General features: G+C 50.0%; 2 protein-coding genes across 3 annotated transcripts in view; one reads left to right on the top strand and one right to left on the bottom strand.

The window, feature by feature from the left end:
• Nucleotides 1-13,073, bottom strand: part of RPP40 (ribonuclease P/MRP subunit p40) — a 71,275-nt gene extending 58,202 nt beyond the window's left edge. Inside the window, exons 1-2 of one of the 2 annotated variants that reach the window (XR_450301.2) lie at nt 13,014-13,073; nt 1,874-1,954 (exon numbers count right to left, since the gene is read on the bottom strand). The gene's annotated coding sequence lies outside the window, so the exon portion shown is untranslated. Of the gene's footprint in view, nt 1-1,873; nt 1,955-13,013 lie in introns of those variants that run through there. The other variant, XM_057554786.1, reaches the window with a different exon arrangement.
• On the top strand, nt 10,909-18,117 carry PPP1R3G (protein phosphatase 1 regulatory subunit 3G). Its single transcript, XM_057554787.1, has 2 exons — nt 10,909-14,135; nt 16,832-18,117. Exon 1 carries the CDS (start codon nt 11,769-11,771, stop codon nt 12,837-12,839), a length of 1,071 nt encoding a protein of 356 aa, XP_057410770.1. The 5' UTR covers nt 10,909-11,768; the 3' UTR covers nt 12,840-14,135; nt 16,832-18,117.
• The last annotated feature ends 1,328 nt before the right edge of the window (nt 18,118-19,445 follow it).

Below are 19,445 nucleotides of genomic sequence, written 5' to 3'. Positions count from 1 at the left end.
GACTTGGCTCTAGTATCGTCCTGGTGGAGGGGACATGTTAGCAACCGGTCCAGCCTGAATACAAACAGAGTAGCCTTTCCTCCTTATTGACGACAGTCATGAATCCTTTTATAAACTGCTGCTATTCCGTAACCTGCTTTATCCTCTCTCCCGAACAGCCAGGGAAGTGAGAGTTCCCACCGCCAAAGTGGAGGTCCTGGTGGCACCAAGTCGGTGACTAGTCTCTAAAGCTGGACCCCATGCTCTGACACAGACAATGCGCTTCTCTGCTTCAGTAACCATCCTCCTCCCGCCATTTCAGTTGGTGAGGTCTAACCACAGCTCAGCGTGCTGGTTGTCTATTGCTATGTGATGAAGCACCTCAAAATTCTGTAGCTTGGATCAAAAGCAGGATCTCAGAGAGAGATCTGCACACCCATGTTCACAGCAGCATTATTCACAGTAGCCAAAAGGTGGAAGCAGCCCTAGTGTCCATCAGTGGATGAATGGATATACAAACTTTGGCATAAACACACAATGGAATATTATTCAGCCTTTAAAAGGAAGGAAATTCTTTTCTTTTAATTTATTTTATTTTTGGCTGTGTGGGTCTTCATTGCTGCGTGCAGGCTTTTCTCTAGTTGTAGAGAGCGGGGGCTACTCTTTGTTGCAGTGTGCGGGCTTCTCATTGCAGTGGCTTCTCTTGCATGCAGAGCACGGGCTCTAGGCACGTGGGCTTCAGTAGTTGCAGCACGCAGGCTCAGTAGTTGTGGCTCGCGGGCTCTAGAGTGCAGGCTCAGTAGTTGTGGCGCATGGGCTTAGTTGCTGCATGGCATGTGCAATCTTCCCGGACCAGGGCTTCAACCCATGTCCCCTGCATTAGCAGGCGGATTCTTAACCACTGTGCCACCAGGGAAGCCCAAGGAAGGAAATTCTGACATGAGCTACAGCATGGATGAACCTTGAAGATATTATGCTGAGTGAAATAAGCCAGTCATAGTATGACTGCACTTATATGAAGTACCTAGAGTCATCAAATTCATAGATGCAGGAAGTAGGATGGTGGTTGTCAGCGGCTGGGTTGCAGGGGGAATGAGGAATTATTGTTTAATGAGTGAAGAGTTTCAGTTTGGGAAGATGAAAAGAGTTCTAGTGGTGATGGTTGCACAACAATGAGAATGTACTTAACGCCACTGAAGTGCACACTTAAAAAAGGTTAGGACGGTAAATTTAATGTCTTATTATCACAACTTTTTTTAAACAAAAAAATTTCGACACATCTATATAATGTTATAAACCATTGCTACCGCAATAAAAAATTCTTAAACAAAAAAATAGTAATAAAATTAAAAAGGAAAAAACTGGTGGTTGAAAACCACACTCTGTGACCACTTCTCATAGTCGTTAAGTTTGGTCAACTTCAGCTCTTATCACAGTAGCATTCCCTATCCTCCACCCCCCGGGAAAGCAGCTGAGCACAGTTTCTGAGAACAGGTTGCATGCAGCTTGCAGGAGCTGGCGTAGGCAAGAAGGACCCTGTGCTCTAGTAACAGGGATCTGTGCTCTAATAACAGGGATCTGTGCTCTAGTAACAGGGATCTGTGCTCTAATAACAGGGATCTGTGCTCTAGTAACAGGGATCTGTGCTCTGGTCACTGATTGCTGCTCTGATCACAGAGGTGCAGACACAGAGACGGGCCGCACTGCTGCAGCCTTCACTGCTGTTGCTACAAACCCTGCAGCCTCCAGCTGAAACAACTTCCAGAGAATTTAAAGAACTGGTGCTTGTTTTTACATTCTGTTTTTTTTCCCCTTTGGGAGTCAGACATTAAAGGACTAAAACATTCAAAAGACACCACATATACAGAGCAACCTAGAAAGTCCCAGCACATACCTTAGGAAGGGTGCAGGCTCAGAAAAGCCCTGAGAAGACCTTAAGTTTATTCCTCTTGTTCATCTCCAGCACAGAGATGCCCTACAACGATAATTAAAAAAAACTTTTTTTAACCATTTTAAAAATTGAAGTATAGTTAATTTACAATGCTGTGTTAGTTTCAAGGGTACAGCAGAGTGACTCAGATATATATATGTATATATATATCTCCTTTTTCAGATTCTTTTCCAGTATAGGTTATTACAAGATATTGAATATAGTTCCCTGTGCTCTACAGTAGATCCTTGTTGTTCATCTATTTTATATACAGTGGCCCACACACCATTCTGTAACATCATACATTGGCTGTTTGGAAAATACTGATTTACTGAGAAATGCAGATCTTCCAAACATCACCACCTTTCATCAGCCACTATCAAAAATCACATTTGTGGGCGTCCCTGGTGGCGCAGTGGTTAAGAATCCGCCTGCCAATGCAGGGGACACGGGTTCGAGCCCTGGTCCAGGAAGATCCCACATGCTGCGGAGCAATTAAGCCCGTGCGCCGCAACTACTGAGCCTGAGCCCTAGAGCCCGTGAGCCACAACTACTGAGCCCACATGCCACAACTACTGAAGCCCACGTGCCTAGAGCCCATGCTCCGCAACAAGAGAAGCCGCCGCTATGAGAAGCCCGCGCGCCGCAATGAAGAGTAGCCCCCGCTCGCCGCAACTAGAGAAAGCCCGCGTGCAGCAACGAAGACCCAATACAGCCAAAAATGAATAAATAAAACAAATAAATAAATAAAAAATCACATTTGTTTCCCTGCTGATCTCATCAGAGAAGCCTGCAAGTGCTGGGAAGCTGTCAATCCCGTGGTAGATGCAAATATTTCAAATTACAACTTTTCCTTCAAAGTTCAGATTTCAGAATTGGCAACACATTCTTTCTGTTGTTTTCCTTGAAGTCAGAGACTCGCTTCAGTGATTTTTAAGAAAATGTCTTCTACGTGCCCAAATGTGAATGTCCGTGGTTTATCCGTCATTCTTTTAAGAAAAAATGGTGTTTCATGAAAAAAAGCAGCTGGTTCAACTCACAACAATTTCCCAAGTGCTCTTCCTCTGGGCAGTCGTCACATGTCAGTAGTAGAAGTGCTTTGTGCGTATTTTCCATTTCGTCACATAGAATATTAAAAGTCAGGTACTAGTGTTGAGATTTAATAAAATTTATAATTTTTACTGGTTTATCTAGGATATTCTTAAATGATGCTGGCGCGGTTTTACCCACCACTGCTTTTGTGCAGTGCAGATGTCTGCGAAGTGCAAAAGGCAGGTAATGTCTTAATATTGCTGTGAAAATATTTTGACATCACATGCCCTGCTCCAGACGCTCAGTGACACTGCTGCCCAGCCCGGCAGCAACTGAGAGCCTGGCACATGCTTGAACCTAAAGGGGGGGCTCAAGGCCTCCCCAGTCTCCCCCCCACCTCCCCTGTCCATCCTCTGTCCCAATCTTGGGATCAAAGAGGTCCATGGGGGGAGACCCAGGGGCTCTAGCTGTCGAGCTCCAAGTTCTCTCGCTCTCGATGACACACCCACTTGTCTTCATTCAGTGGTTCTGGGGACTCCTCTACCTTAGGCTCCAGTGCAGTTACCTCTCCTTTATTATTGTTCCAATTCCCCAAGGTCCACTATGATGGCTGAGGAATTTCAATCATCATAATAATGGAATCATAATCATTAAATATTAATATATAGTATGAAGGTTTAAAATTTGTATGAACTAATATGTTAATGCTTGGCTATGGGCATATGGCAGGAATACTCTAACTTTCACACATTTAATCCAAGAACCCGACATTGTCACAGTGTAAGGATACACCCTAGGTTTTATTTTTCCCTTTGAAAAGGATCCCAGGTCTCCACACTCCGATCTGTTTTAGGCTTGGGCTCATACATTTTGACCCTGGGCCTTCGGTCTTCTGCTATTGACAAGCAGGTGTTTGCCCTACAGTGGTGTCGTCTGTTGGCCCTGACACAGTGGGAGGTCCAAGTTGGGCTCCTGGACGTCAGAGTCAGGAGGGAGCAGAGGAAAGGTAAACATGTGGCAGTTCCTGCAGCAGAAACACGAGGCCAGGCGACACTGCTGGAGACGGGCACATAGGGTCATACATGCTGTCCAGCCAGCGCCTCCCGACCTCTCACCCCGCACGGTGCTCAGTCCGCTGTTTACTGTCCTGACTTCACAGGACAGTGACCATCGATCGCCGAGGAGTGCAAACTTAGGAGTACAACAGTGTGATCACCCAGAGGAAAATGCACGTCAAGACACCTGCTGGCGTCTCCCCATGTCACAGGTACAGATGTGGTGTGACCTCTGGGCTTCGCTCTTGGGTGCTGCAGCCCTTTCCAGGCATATGCCCAGGGCCATGTCTGCAACTGTCCATCTCGAGAGTTTAGGCCTCACATTATGTAACCACATTGGAAATGGGATCTCGGGACCGAGAGAAGATGGGGGATGGGAGGGTAGGGAAAAGAAATCAACTCAACCAACATGTCTAATGAGTAACTACTACATGCAAAGATTTATATTCCATAGCAGGTATCTTTATCAGGGATGCTGTATATTTCACGTACTTGTGTGTTGTTTGTCTCCGATCCCAACATTAAAATGTGATGGGACTTGCCTGGTGGTGCAGTGGTTAAGAATTCGCCTGCCAATGCAGGGGACATAGGTTCGAGCCCTGGTCCGGGGAGATCCCACATGCCACAGAGCAACTAAGCCCGTGCGCCACAACTACTGAGCCTGTGCTCTAGACCCCGCGAGCCACAACTACTGACCCCACGCGCCACAACTACTGAAGCCCGTGCACCTAGAGTTGTGCTCCACAACAAGAGAAGCCACTGCAATGAGAAGCCCGCACACCGCAACAAAGAGTAGTTTCGGCTCACGGCAACTAGAGAAAAGCCCGTGTGCAGCAACAATGACCCAACGCAGACAAAAATAAATAAATAAAATAAATAAATTTATAAAACGTGAGCTCCCGGGAGGCAGAGCCTCGCATTTTGTTGACTGTTGTGTCCCCGGCACTGAGAAGTGTCTGGCACAGAGCAGGCATGCAATAAATATATGGTGAATTAATGAATGAAGACATTGTGCTAGCAGGTAGTAACGGAAAACAATTACCGTGCATCAGCACGGTGGGCTCTGCGCAAAGCATTTTGCAAGGGTTTTCCTCTTTCCTCTGCCTGGGCAGTCACGTGGTCCCATTTTACAGATGAGGAGACTGCAGCTCAGAGAGGTCACATAACTTGCAGAAATGGTGGTGCTGAGGTTTGAACTCAGCTATTCTGTCTCTTGGGTCTTTAGGTCGGACCAAGCCTCCCATCCTACACTCCGGGAAAGTAACAAAGACCAATTAGACACAGTCCCTGTTCTGCAAGCAGAGATATGCTAATTGGAGATAAAATTTGGAAACAAGTCAGAACCAGCCAAGGCAGTAAGTGGTAAGAAGCATCCCAGCGAAGCAGGCAATAGTGCTATGGGTTTGCAGAAGCGAATGGGGCAGATAGGAAAAGATATTAACTAATAGGATTATTGTTGAGTGATGGGATTATGAACGGTTATACTTTGTTTCCTACTTTATCTGTATTGCCTAATTTTCCCATAGTGAATAAGTATTGCTTTTGTAATAAGAAAAAAAAATATTTATCTTTAGAAATTTTTCCCTTAAAAATTTAAAAATACACATTCTAAGGCAAGTCTCCAAGGCAAGCTTCCTCCCTGTCATTTCCTTTGCCCTCCCACAAAGCATGCTGTATTACTAGTTTTTAAAATAACTTTTCAGGGCTTCCCTGGTGGTTGAGAATCCGCCTGCCAATGCAGGGGACACGGGTTTGAGCCCTGGTCCGGGAAGATCCCACATGCCGCGGAGCAACTAAGCCCATGCGCCACAACTACTGAGCCTGTGCTCTAGAGCCCGCGAGCCACAACTGCTGAAGCCCACACGCTTGGAGCCCGTGCTCCGCAACAAGAGAAGCCACCGCAATGAGAAGCCCGTGCAGAGCAACGAAGAGTAGCCCCCGCTCGCTGCAACTAAAGCCCGCGTGCAGCAACGAAGACACAATGCAGCCAAAAATAAATAAATAAATAAATAAAAATAACTTTTCAAATATACTCTGTGCATGTACAGGCATATGCTATATATACTTAAACAATTTTTTTTTCAAGACCACATTAAATTAAATCTTAAGCCGGGAGTTCCCTGGTGGTCTAATGGTTAGGATTCTGTGCTATCACTGCTGTGGCCCAGGTTCAATCCCTCCTCAGGGAACTGAGATCCTGCAAGCCACGCAGTGCAGCCAAAACAAAACAAAAACCTTAACCCAAGGAGTCAGGATGGGCTGCTGAGGAAGAAAACATCTCTCAGCTTTTGCTTCACCTACCACCAAGAAACAGGGCCAGGACTCAGGTGAGGTAAGATGGGCACCTGCTTTGGGCACAAAATTTAAGAGGCACCAAAAAACTCAGCAATCAGGATAAATAATATTTTAATTCAATATTTAAAAAATCCAAATTAATGCAAAAAAATCCATGAGAAACAAAACATTGAATTTGTATTTTTGGTTTTTTTTTTTGTCTGTGCCGTGTGTCTTATGGAATCTTAGTTCCCTGACCAGGGATTGAACCCCGGGCCCTTGGCAGTGAGAGTGTGGAGTCCTAACCACTGGACCGCCAGGGAAGTCCCCGAAATTTTAAATAAAAACAGAACTAGGGAAAAAAAAAAAAAAAAGGGCAGATCCCGGTTATATGGAGGCTGAAACATATAATTGTGGACAGGGGAGAAGGGAGGCTTCTTTAAGAAAAAGATGACAAAATTACAAGTAAAAATTAGGTAAGAATATGAACATTTAGAACGAGGAAATAAATAACAACAAAGTATAAATTATTAAAAACCTAACCTATACCACAAACATCACAAAATCCAGAAAACATAATTTTTTAATTGCCTAAAATGCTTCTACCATATGTTTTCCCCCTATATTTTTGTAGGAACATTTTGGAAAATCCCCTTCAAGTTTCCTTCATATATCAGCTGTAAAAGTTGTATTATAGGTTCGTGCCCCCAAACACAGGACTCTGATCAACTTTTTAATTTTTTTTAGATTTTTTTTTATGTGGACCATTTTTAAAGTTTTTATTGAATTTGTTACAATATTGCTTCTGTTTGATGTTTTGGTTTTTTGGCTGCAAGGCATGCGGGATCTTAGCTCCCCGACCAGGGATGGAACCCGCACCCCCTGCATTGGAAGTCGAAGTCTCAACCACTGGACCTCCAGGGAAGTCCCCAGGGCTCTGATCAATTCTATTTCACATGATAACCATCAAAAAGTATTCCTTTCCCCACGAGCCTCCCCAGAGCATCTCATAACACGGCAGCTGGTTTCTTCAGTGCCAGCAAGAGACCTAATCACAGAAGTGACACCCCATCACTGTTGCGTAGGAAGGCATCTCTAGGCCCTGCCCAGGCTAAAGGACAGGGGATCACACTCAACACTGGAGGCCATCAGAACAGGTCACCACAAAATGTGCCACTTTGGCATAAGGGTTATTTTGAGCTGAAGAAAATCAAGAAACAACGTTGAGAAAATCAAGAAAAAAACCCTCTCTGCCCTCCCCGAATCTGGCTAAAATCTGGACATAATTTCCATTTGCGAAGCTGTCTCCCTCCCTCATACCAGGAAGAGGAGGAGAACTCAAGACTCATTGATTCTAGGCTCTTATCAGCCCAGAGACAGCACCAGAGGAATCTACACAACAAACCTTACTAGACAACCCTTATCTTCCATGAGTTTCTCTCATATATTTATCTTCCTGGGTTTGCCACTCCTAAAACTATAAACCCCCTTTCCTTGTCTTGTCTCTTCTCTACATATATATGGTTGTTTGTTAAGACGGTATTGTCGATGAAAAAAACTATGTTGAGGAAAAAAACTGATAGTTGATCTAATAAAGAAATGGAAAATTTTATTCAGGCCAACCTGACGATTTTAATGGGGGAGACAGTCTTTCAGAAAGCTCTGAGGACTGTCAAAGCACAGTTATGTAAGTTTTTGAGACAAAGGGTTATAAGATGTATTATTTACAGTTTATACAATCCAGATCTGCATATACAAAGCAAGTAGTGGGTCATCCTGACTCTGTAAGATTAAGAAGGAATGGTATCTCCTAAGGAGGTCTGGTTAACGCAGAGGCGAAATACACTCTAAGGGGTAGTGAGAAGGCCCAAATGAGCAGAGAAAAAAAATGGATGTTTAAATTTTTCTTATCTTGCCATAAAATATGTATTTTACTTCATTGCATGACTATGCGAACACATCAGAAGGGGCCCGAGAACACTTACGCTTCCGTAGTTTCACCATAAATCTGCCTCTGAGCAGAAGTCATCATTACTAACTGGGCTGTTCCAGAAAAACGTCCCAAAGGAGGCAAAAATTTGGAAATTGCCTTAAAGACCAGGCAAGTTCAGTAAGTGGAGGTGGCAGGACACTCCAGGCAACGAGGAGAGCACCAGTACTTTCAAGGGAAGAGCGTCCTCGAGAGTGCTGGTTTTTATATGATGGTGAGGATGGTGATGGTGACATTTGTGGTTCTGCTGTGGAATGCTTTGCTCAAACCAAAGCTTGGCGAAGCCCAGTGTGTAAACCAGGTAGAACTGCCCTTTCTCAGGCAGGCCTGGGGCCCTGCTGCCTCGGCTCACATCAGCCCAGGGGGTTCCTAGGGGAGCTTTGCAGAAAATGTCATCTGAAGGGGACTAGACAGGAGGGTGTGAAAGCGGACGGAGTCACATGATGTTGGGTGAGGGGTCTGGAGCTGTGCACAGTGGTATCACAGCAGGCTACGAGATTCCTCCATCAGGGTTGCGCACAAGACATCTGCAGGACACAAAGAATTCCATGAAAAGCGAGTTTCCCTCCCACCTCTCGCCCCCAGTCCCTTGGTACGGCTCCCCAGAGCCATTCCTCTGTCGACAAGATCTTTCCAGAAATACGCCAGGCACACACAGAGATGTGTTCTGTATATATCAGTTTTTGTCCACATAAATATCCTATCCTATGTTTTTTTGCCCCTTAATTTTTTTTCCCCCCCACCAAACAAATCAGCCAGGTTTGTTCTTTTGGGGGAAGTTGGTGGGAAGGAGAAAACGCAGAACAGGAAAGTTCAGAGAAACTTCCACGTGACTGGAGGGCAAGCAGACAGGGAGGAAACGGCCAAGCTCCGGGGTTACACCTGGAGCCGGATCCCGCTCTTTCCACTACGAGTTGAGAGCACATCCCTTGACCTCTGTGAGGCTCCATTTACTCTTTCTTCCAAAATTATGATAATAATGCCGTCCTGTTAGGACACCGGTCTGCAAGCGGCAGAAAGCCCAGTCACGCTGATCGAACCAGAAGGTTGTATTTATTTATTTATTTTTGAAACCTCACATGGTAGGAGGTCCAAAGACCAAGCTCCTTGGTTCTCAGTGACGGAGGGGCCGTGCCACCCCCCAAGCTGGGGTGTTTGCAAACAGGGGTACAGATTTCTCCATTGTCACGATTCCTGGGGCTGCTAGTGGCATTTTGAGGGTAGGGCTCATGGATGTTAAGGATCTCAGACTGTTTGCAGCCGACGGTCACAACAAAGAACTGTCCTGCTCATAATGCCAGTAGCCTTCACACTGAGAAACCCGAGTGCCTCAAGGACCCTGTGTTTCCCACGCTCAGGAATCGCGTCACCTCTGACGGTTGGCAAGGTGGTCTCCACTGTCGTGGGCGCTATAGCACCGTCGCACCTCCTCTTGGCAAAAGGATGGAAGCTTTGTCTCAGACGTCCCCCTCGCGTCTTACTGGCTGGGTCACTTGCTCATTCCTGAACCCCTCCTAGGGTCAGATGAGACAGGAGCTCTTCTGGAGGAGGGGGCTGGCCGCCTCGGGGAGGGGTGGGACACTTGTGAGCAAGGTGGGTACCAGCCCCAGGCCGGCTACAATAGTCAGAGGCTGCCTTAGGATCCTGGAAGGAGGCGCCGCCTGTGGCCACTCTTGCGCATTCCCCTCCCCTTCCCCCAGGGCCTCTGTAGGGCTGAAAGGTGCCCCCCTGCAGTCTTACTGCTGCCCCCAATCTCCTCCCTCACAGAGGCTCCCTGGCCTCCCTGACCAGGTCGGATCCCACCTTCTTAGCATCTGCTGCAGGGGCTGACTCTCTATGTACCCGTGTGGCTTTCTGGTTAACCTTGGTCTCCCCCATATACGGAGAGCGCCCCGAGGGTGGGACCTCCGACGTTCCCACCATACAGAGTGGGACAGGGCTGCGACCACGGCCCGAGGGCCCTGCGAGCGGGGCCTCCTTAAGGAGGTCCGTCTCCCTCCTGTTCCCGCCCTGGCGCAGCTCCAGCCGCAACGAGGTCGGAGCCCAAGAGGGTCACCACAGCCTCACAGTCTCTGTGAAGTCCTATTTCATCTTTAAGATAGTTGGCAAAATTTGTACTTCACTCCGTAATACGTCAATGTTTACGTTAATGTAAAAACAGTGATCTTCTTTCCCAAATCTTTTTTTCCCCCCCCCCACACCTCCCGGCTTACCTCCGCAGGGAAAGCGCGGAGTCCTAACCACTGGACCGCCAGGGAGTTCCCACCTTCTTCCCCAAATCTTGATGTTGTTCCAACAGGTAGACAAGCCAGGTGAATGTGGGGCCTCTTGTAAGTCCCCAAGTTGAGATGCCGTCACGGGCGGGCCCGAAAGATCCCAGCAAGGGGACCCGGCATCAGCACGTTTTTGCTAGAAATACTTTGGGGCCCATCCCGGGCCTACTGACTCCGAAGCCCTAGGGTAGGGCCCAGCCGTGAGCTCGCACCCCCCCACCCCCGCCAGATGACCCTGACGCGCGCCAGAGTTTGAGAAGCCCCCACTTAGAGGCAGGTGGAGTCAGCCCTAGAAACGAAGCAAAGCAAAACCAACAGCGAGAAAACACTTCGGCCAGTCTCCTCCCCTCCCCCCGGCCCCCCCCCCCGCCCGGGTTCGCGTCCCTGGAAGGCGGGCGGCGAGCGGCGGCCCCCGCTCCGAGCGGCCGGGGCTGTGGCGCGCGTCCCGAGGGCCCCTCTGCTCAGGCCCGAGCTCGGAGCGCGGCGGGCGGGACGAGGGGAGGAGCGGGGACGTGCCCCCGGGCCCCGCGGGAATGGCCTCCGGTCGCTCTCGGCTGGCGGCGGCCCCCCTCCCCCCCCGGCCCCGGCCCCGGCCCCGCGCTTCCCCGCACCGCCTCCGCCCCACAACTGGTCGGAGGGCCCCCCAGCGCTGGGCCGGGCCCGCTTCCGAGCGCCCAGAACTTGGGGAGGAAGAAAGAGACCGTCCCCGCAGGCGAGTTTTCCGCAGTTGTGCGCCTGCCCCGGGGACCTCCTGGGCCGATGCGACCGCCGGGAGGAGACCGCCGTGCGACCCTCCAGAGGGCAGGCCCGTCGGGACCCGCGGGGCCAACTTTGCGGACTGGAGGACGACGGAAGCTGAGCGCGAGTTCACCCAGAGCTCCGGAGGCAGGGCGGGCGCGGGCCCGCTGGGCGGGAGGGGGTGAAAGGGAGCCCCGACTTCCGCGCCGTCCCCCGTCTCCGCGGAGCCCTCGGACCCCGCCCGCCCGGGCCCAGCGGCCGCGCCTCCGGGCGCCGGGCCCTCCCCCGCCGCGGGCAGGCGCGACACCGAGCGGCCGCGCCCGGCCCCGGCCCGGCCCGCACCCTCCTCCCGCTCCGCGCTGGGCACGCCGGCTAAAACCCGGAGCCTCCCGACTGGGACTGCCTTCTCCGCTCGGGCCGGGGCGGGCGCTGCGCTCTCCTTCCACCACCCCAGGCGTCAGGTCTCCAGAGAACAAGTCCCGGGGCCAGACGGCGTCATGGAGCCCCCGGGGGCGCTGCTGCTAAGTTTGGAGGCGCCGGGACCTGCGCCTTTTGAAGACCCCCCGCCTGCCGAGGAGCCGCCCGCCCCGGGGGTCCTCTGCGCCGAGGGTGGCGGGGACGGCGGCGGCACGTCGGCGGCCCCGAGCTCCGACGCCGAGTCCCCGTGCCCGCAGGAAGAGGCTGCCCCCCGGGAGCCGGAGGAGCCGCTGGAAAGCCGCCGCCGCTGCCGCTGCCGCGCGCGCTCCTGCTCTCTGCCCGCCGACCCGACCCTGCAGGCGGCCAAGTTCCTGCAGCGGCGGCAGCCGCCTGCCCCGGGGCCGGGCGCGGACGGCGGCGAGAGGGCCGAGGACGCGCCGCACGGCCCGGGCTGCTGCGCCAAGTGCAAGAAGCGGGTGCAGTTCGCGGACGCGCTGGGGCTGAGCCTGGCCAGCGTGAAGCACTTCAGCGAGGCCGAGGAGCCGCAGGTGCCGCCCGCCGTGCTCTCCCGCCTGCGCAGCCTCCCGGCGCGCGCCGAGGACCTGGAGCAGCTCCCGGGCCTGCTGGCCGCGGCGGCGGCGGCGGCCGCGCCCCTCCGCGCACCGCCTCCCCGGCTGCGGCCTCTCTTCGAGCTCCCCGGGCCGAGCGCCGCAGCCGAGCGCCTGCGGCGACAGCGCGTGTGCCTGGAGCGCGTGCAGTGCTCGGCACCCTGGGGCGCGGAGGTGACCGGCTCCGGCCGGGTGCTGGGCTGCCCGGGGCCGCGCGTCGTGGCCGTGCGCTACACCTTCACCGAGTGGCGCTCCTTCCTGGACGTGCCGGCCGAGCTGCGGCCCGAGCCAGGGAAGCCGCCGCTGCCAGAGGCGCCGTCGGGGGAGCCGGGGGAGGCCGAGGAGGAGCCGAGCGCCGAGCGCTTTCACTTCGCGCTGTGCCTGCCGCCGGGCCTGCAGCCCAAGGAGGGGGAGAACGCGGACGCTCCGGGCGCCGCCGTCCACTTCGCCGTCCGCTACCGCTGCGCCCAGGGCGAGTACTGGGACAACAACGCGGGGGCCAACTACACGCTGCGCTACGTGCGCCCTGCCGACGCGCGCTGAGCCCGCAGTCCTCGGCAGCGACGCGGGAAGGGGCCGGCGGCGCGCGGAGACCGGGCAGCCGCGACGCTTTGCGGAGCGCCATCCTCCTGGAGAGAGGGAGCCGCTCCCCGCAAGCTCGCACCCCAGACAGATCCCGCCAGCGAGCACGGAGCCCTACCCAGCGAAGCGCCCTACCTTCCCGGCCGCTTCCCCGTCGCTTTGGCCTCTGGAGTTCTCGCCGCGCGTCGAATGGGAAGAAATCCTCAAGATTCCGAGCAGTGGCTTTCTCCACGAAAAAGACTCCTGACTCCTGAGCGAGGCTGCAAAACCTTGGGATTTGTTTTTAACTGTGGACGTTCCCTCGGGTCTCAGGGAGCCGTCGAAGCATCCCGCCGCCTCGCGCCGAGGGACGGCGTGAACTGCGGGCCCGCGGGAGCCCGCGGCCTGTTTCTCGAGAAAACCAGGTGGGGCCTTGGCCGGGCAGTCCTTTTCTCTTACGTGGGATCTGGGAAATGTTGGCTGAGACTCGTGCGCTTGCGTACAAATGTCCTTTTGAAAAGTAAAGGCCACGTGCACGTCTGTTACTTGGTATTTCAGCTCCCGGCGGTTTGGGAGACCTTGGCAGCCGGGCCATCTTCTTCGGCGGATGATGCTGCACTTTAAAATAGTCAAACAACAATATTTTCAAATTTCCCTTCTTCCATCCCTCCTGTCTGATGTGGAAAGGCCCAGGTTTCCCATAATGGGCTAGAGTGTTCTTAGACGTGTTTTGGAGAAGTCGTTCTTTCCCCGGGCAAAATAAGATGCTTGGTGAGTTGAAATGCCGGAGTAATCGGCAGGCCTTGGCGGTGAGCTGTCGGAGGCGGTCTTTGGCCTCCAGCCTCCGGCCGCGATGTGTAGGCAAAGCACATCGTAGCTGCTAGACTCCTGGGCCATTAGCAGTCAGAGAAGCCGGTGGCTGGACTCCAAGCCGGGGAGATGAGGGACGGAAAGGTGGCTTTCTGTCCCTCTTGGAGCCAGAGCAGGGAGTGGTGGCTTGAATGATGAAGCATGCCCAGCAAGAAAATCCTGCTCTGAATCCGGTGGGCACCAGCCTGGCTGGCTGGCCTTCTTCATTCACTGCTGATGGCTGTGGATGCCAAGATCAGGGCTGGCGGGCCTCCTGAGGACTGGATTTCTTCATACCTTGGTCCTGCCTTGGTAACTTGTCTTTCTCTGGTTTTCACATGTTCGAGCACATGGCTAGTACAATCAGTTGGATTTGTGATGCTGATCTTTAAGGAGGGATTGTTTCACTCTTGCTTCCCAAGAACCCGGGTAGGTATCCTACAGCCCATGGGCCAAATTCAGCCTGAAGCCTGTTCTTGTAGGGCCTGAGAGCTAAGAATGTTTTTTACATTTTTAAATATTTGGAAAAATTCAAAAGAAGAATACTATTTTCGTGACACATGAGAATTGTATGAAATTCAAATTTCAGTGTCCATAAATAAAGTTTTATAGGGACACAGCCATGCACGTTCATTCACATACTATCCATGATTGCTTTCCTGCTACAAGAGTAGAGTTGAGCAGATGCAACAGAGACCATATGGCAAAGTCTAAAATATTTACTACCTGGCCCTTTGTAGAAAGTCTGCCACCCCCTGCTCTAGAGAAGTAGTATTTTTTTTAAACTCTATGTTGAGAGTCATACTTAATAAAGCAGTTAAACTTTTAGTAAAATCTGTCACTTGAAGTAAACCTCCTTTGGGTAAAGATAAAACTGGTTACATTACTCTCAGGAATCTTGGTTGGTTACAGTAAACACTAAGACACCAAATGTGCAATTATTACTGTACTGGGGAGGAGAATCTACCTGCTTCTTACTTCTAAGAAATAACAAAGTAAAGGCAGCTAAAATATAGCACCCATCTGAATTAACATCAAGCTACAAAAAACTGCCAGATATTTCGATGCCTCAAAATGGGATGTCTCAAGCTATAGGAATATCTACATTTAACTCTGGTTTGTAGACATCCTTTTTGACTATGGCAGTGTTTGCCAGGGGTAACTAATCATGGAAAAAAAATTTAAGTACCAATTTATTAGTGGAAAGCCATCAAGTTAATGAATTACAATCTACTCTTGGAGTAAAGCAGACTAAAAAATGGTCACGTGGGTGAAGCAATACCTAATTCACATGTGCTTATAAAAAATCAATAACAATAAGCATTTATTAGAATTACATAACTTATTTTTCTGCTACTAAATACAAATGCAATCAAGCCTTTTCATTCTATGTCTGGTATTGGGCCTGGTATATCACTTCCTTTTTAAAAGCACATTACTGCATAATAACAACACCTACATACATTTTATATTTTTCGTATGTATTTATGAATACATTTTAGTTGAAAAGTATTGATAGTGTATATGGCCTATAACACAGTCTGAAATGCTAGTTTATATGGTAGTAATGCACTCTTTTGAATTGTTTTAGATTACTTAAAATTAAATTAGGAACACAATATAATGATCAAAATAGAGAGCCTCTTGTCTGGTATCTTTTAAAATGGTAACCCATTAAATCTAGAATAAAATACATAAGAAATGGATTTTTAAGAGGTATTTACAGCAAAAATTTTATTCTTATAAAAACCATTACTGATTTTCAAAAGTATATTTTGGAATTCAAACAATTTTAAGAGTAATTATTTAACAATATAAGAACTTCAAACGTGGCTGTTGGGAAAGAAAATCTAGTTTTGTTCTCCCATAAATCTTGGAGAAAAGCTCTTCTAAGGTTCAGAAATTTGTAAAATATTTTCAATAGCCCAGTTTTTCTGCATGTGGTTATAGCCTTTCAAACTCCTAGAACTGGCAGTCTTCTAAATGTCAGTTTTATTTTATGAAGTGCCAACTTTTTATTGTAGACTTCACTTTGTGAAGAAATGTAAGGACGTTAAAATAGGTCTTTTTGTTTGTTTGTTTCTGAAAAGTTTCAAAGGAAGAGGCAGTACTGAGGAAGTCTTTACGACTGTATTTCCTGAATGGAATGAACACACACACACTTATCTCCAAAGCAAAATTCCCACAATGCAGCTTGGCTTTTTGTGGTCATATTTATCACAACTGGATAAGTGAGGGTCATTCTACTTGAAAATGTGATAGCTTCAACATCTCACCCAGCTCTAGTGATCAAAAACTAAGTTCTGCTTAGCTCAGCTAATGATCCTGACCTCCACCAGACAGACTCCAGTTTCTTCTCTATAAGCAAGGGGGTCCATGGATCACTGGGTCAGGGGATGTTGAATGAAGTGTGTGTTCCAATCTAAACAACAGTGTCAGAAGAGAAGTCCCTGGCGGTCCAGTGGTTAGGACTCTGCACTTTCACTGCTGAGGGCAAGGGTTCAATCCCTGGTGCGGGAACTAAGATCCTGCAAGCTGCGTGGTGTGGCAAAAAAACAAACAAACAAACAAAAAAACACGTGTCAGAAGCAGTGGCTGGAAATGTGGCCTTCTGTACGGAACAAATGTCCCCTGATAAGCCCCAGGTTTATGAAGCAAGGTGACCAGTCGCTTCCAAGACCTAACTGGGGAGGCCGGGACCCCGCTCCAGGGTGTGGGCACTGGAGCCTGGGAGCTGGTCGAGCGCTGGGGCCACCAAGTGTCTCCGTCCAGGCAGCAGGGCCACAGCTCAGGCAGCTTTCCTGCGGCACCAGGGAGTGGGCATTTGTCATCCAGAGCCTGGGCTGTAGGGATGGGAACCTTCTGACAGGTGCGCAGTGCGTCTTCCACCTGGCCGTGCCCTCACCTGCCGGGCCCTCCTGCCCTGAGCGGGGCAGGGCTTCCCCGGTGATGCGGTGGGTTTTGAGCCACGCAGAACCTGCTCATTTCATTTTTGGAGATTTGCGTTGGACTCTTGCTATATCATTTTACGAGTTGTCCGTATTTCTGCTTTCTGGTACAACAGGTTTTGCACATTTTAGTATGCTAAGTTTTCTCATTCCCCGACTCATTTGCTTGTTTCTTAGGAGCATGTGGCTTGGAGCACTTGGGGAATTGTGGTCTGTGTCGTGTGTACTGTGTCAGGAGTGCAAGGAACAGCCTTCAGGAGGAAATGGCAGGCTTTGCCTTCGTGTGACATGGAACTGACAGACGTGCCTTTTCGGCTCATGCAGTGGACACGGGTTTATAGGTTCAAAGAGGGCACCGTGGCATGTGGTAACTTAACAGGCAGCCCTGGCAAACAGTGAGCTGTTTGCTGTCCAGCTTTGCCCGGTCAGTCCCCGTGATGCCAGGCCTGGACGGTCTTCAGGATGGGGGTTGTGTTTTGTACAGTCACAGCGGCAAGAGGCTGGGAGCAGGGCAGAAACCGACAACCTGGGCCCAGGCCAGTGACCCCAGCTGTCCTCCTACAGGGCCATCCTGGCCTTATTGTCAATAAGCGGGCCGGTGCCTGGAAACCCCCGGAAGAGGCTGACCCTGGCTTCTCCTCAGGACTAGTGATGGACACTTTCCACTAGGTGACCTGCTGTGTTTCCTTGTTCCCCTTTGGACTCCCTCCCCTGATCGGGGAGATTTTCAGGACGAAGCCCTAAATGGTCCTTTAACCCTCCAAGGGCTGGTTGCTAGAGAGCTAACACTATAACTTTAGGTTCATTAGGACCTAAACGCCTTTAAATCTTTTTGGGAGATGTTGTATTTGCATCTTGTAGAGTTTAGTTCTTTGGCTTTGCCCTCTGTGAACAGACACATTTTGGCAAGGAAAGAAGTGAGTGACATTTGGGCTGAATGGAGATTTTTTGAGATGGCGAAGATCAAGGGCTTGCTTTTAAGATGGGCTAGTGAGGTGTGCGTGGTGGATCTATCAGAAGAGTAGAAGTCTATTTAGGTCATGAGTTCAGAGCCAGTTCAGCCCGGAAAATCTTTAGATACACAAACACCTCTGGTAAAGCAAAGACATTTTAGAGACACTTACAGACTTAAAGAAATTAGAGCAGTGTCATTACTCATCCCATTCATATTGTTGGCACTGCTCAGGTTCTCTGAAACTTGTTAGCTCAAGTCACTGCCCCAGGAGAACCAACAGCATCCTAAAGTATCCCAAAATGGGAAACTTGGTCTGAAAATCTGAATTGAATAAAGATTGAAAGCGGGTGGGTTTCGTGAACTAAGCTTGGAACATTTAATCTCCAAGTTGAAAAATTCATGAGCACATCCCACAGAAGGCCTTTCTACAAAGAGCTACATGTGTTCTGTTGAGGAAGCACCCAGTCCAAAAGACAAGAAGTTTATGGTTATGGGAAACTCATGGTCTTTATAGGGGCCCCTGGCAGGGCTCTCTAGAGTGTCTGTGGGTCCAGTGCCTCTCTGGACAGCTTTGGGTGAAGAACCCCTGTAATCAGGAGGCTGTTCTGGGGCAGCTGAAGCAGGATCTTGCATACCCTAAGTAGGTGGAAGAGGTTACTATTTCTCGGAGGGAGTTCGGTTTTGTCTCATTTTTACATTATATAAAAGGAAATGTGCGTTTATATTCAGAACCACTTTAAATGGCCTAGAGAATTCCATTTGTATGTCCCTTTCAGTCTGGTTAAGAAGTTGTGTTTTTATGCACAGACTTAAGGCATGTTGTTTATAAAATTATATTTTTCAGCCAGAAAATCCCAAAGCCTGTGTGTTACCCATGTCACAATGAAGTGCCGACCCTGAAATTAGGTCTATTTGTTGTATTAGGATTGTAAATATAAATCTAATTCAGTCTAAAGGTCCCTGGGATATCTAAAAATTGATATTGTGTGGATAAGTACAGATATAAATGGATACTAAATTGCAGGCAAGTCCTTAACAATGAAATACACAATATGTTCTTTTGGGAAAAAAAATAGTCCACGTTTAGAAAAATCTGTGAGTCCCCTGCTTAGCTCCCATCCTCCCCGCCCCCCGACCCCCAAATCTGAACTCGAGGTTGCTTTTACCAGATCCTGAGTGATTTTGGACTTTGCTGTTGACCAGATAGTCATTAAAATGAATTTCTCTGTTGGTGTCATTGCCCTGAAACACTAGTTTTTCTGGCCGAGGAAACACCTTCAAAACGGCTGTAAGGTTTTGAGTTCTGAAGCTGGGGGCTGCCCTGCCCTGCATGGCCCACCAGGATGGAGCCAGGAGAAGGTGCAGGGGAGGAAGCGCTGCTTTGGGCCTGGGCCTGCCTGTGGCAGCCTCCCCTGCCCCAAGGCCCTGGCCTGGGCCGAGTGGGCTGAAGGCTGCCGTGAAGGCCAAGGCGTAGCATCTTGGGCCTTTGCTTTCGACTCTGCCACATCCAGGTGGCTCAGGAGACCTCACCAGATGAACTTGTTAGAGCCAAGGGTTTCTGAAGCCATCGGCACCATCCTCTGTAGGTACAGGCATGAGGGGCCCTGGCAGACACCTGTGACATGTTACCTGTATGTGACAGCGGAGGCTGGGCATTGTCTGGCAGCAAGTTCCAGCTTCTGTGAAGGCGCTCCCTTTGTGAGCGATGGTCTGACTTTCGCAGGTGAGCCCAGAGCCCGGTGTGGTTGAGGTCCACGGCCATTGCAATGTCACCAAACACCCACGTCACTCCTCCAGGGTCTGAAAGTGCAATGTAGCTCACCCTGGTATGTCTGG

Source organism: Balaenoptera acutorostrata, chromosome 10, assembly GCF_949987535.1.
Source record: "Balaenoptera acutorostrata chromosome 10, mBalAcu1.1, whole genome shotgun sequence".
Taxonomy (NCBI): Eukaryota; Metazoa; Chordata; class Mammalia; order Artiodactyla; family Balaenopteridae; genus Balaenoptera; species Balaenoptera acutorostrata.
This window is presented reverse-complemented; position numbering and strand designations above follow the sequence as displayed.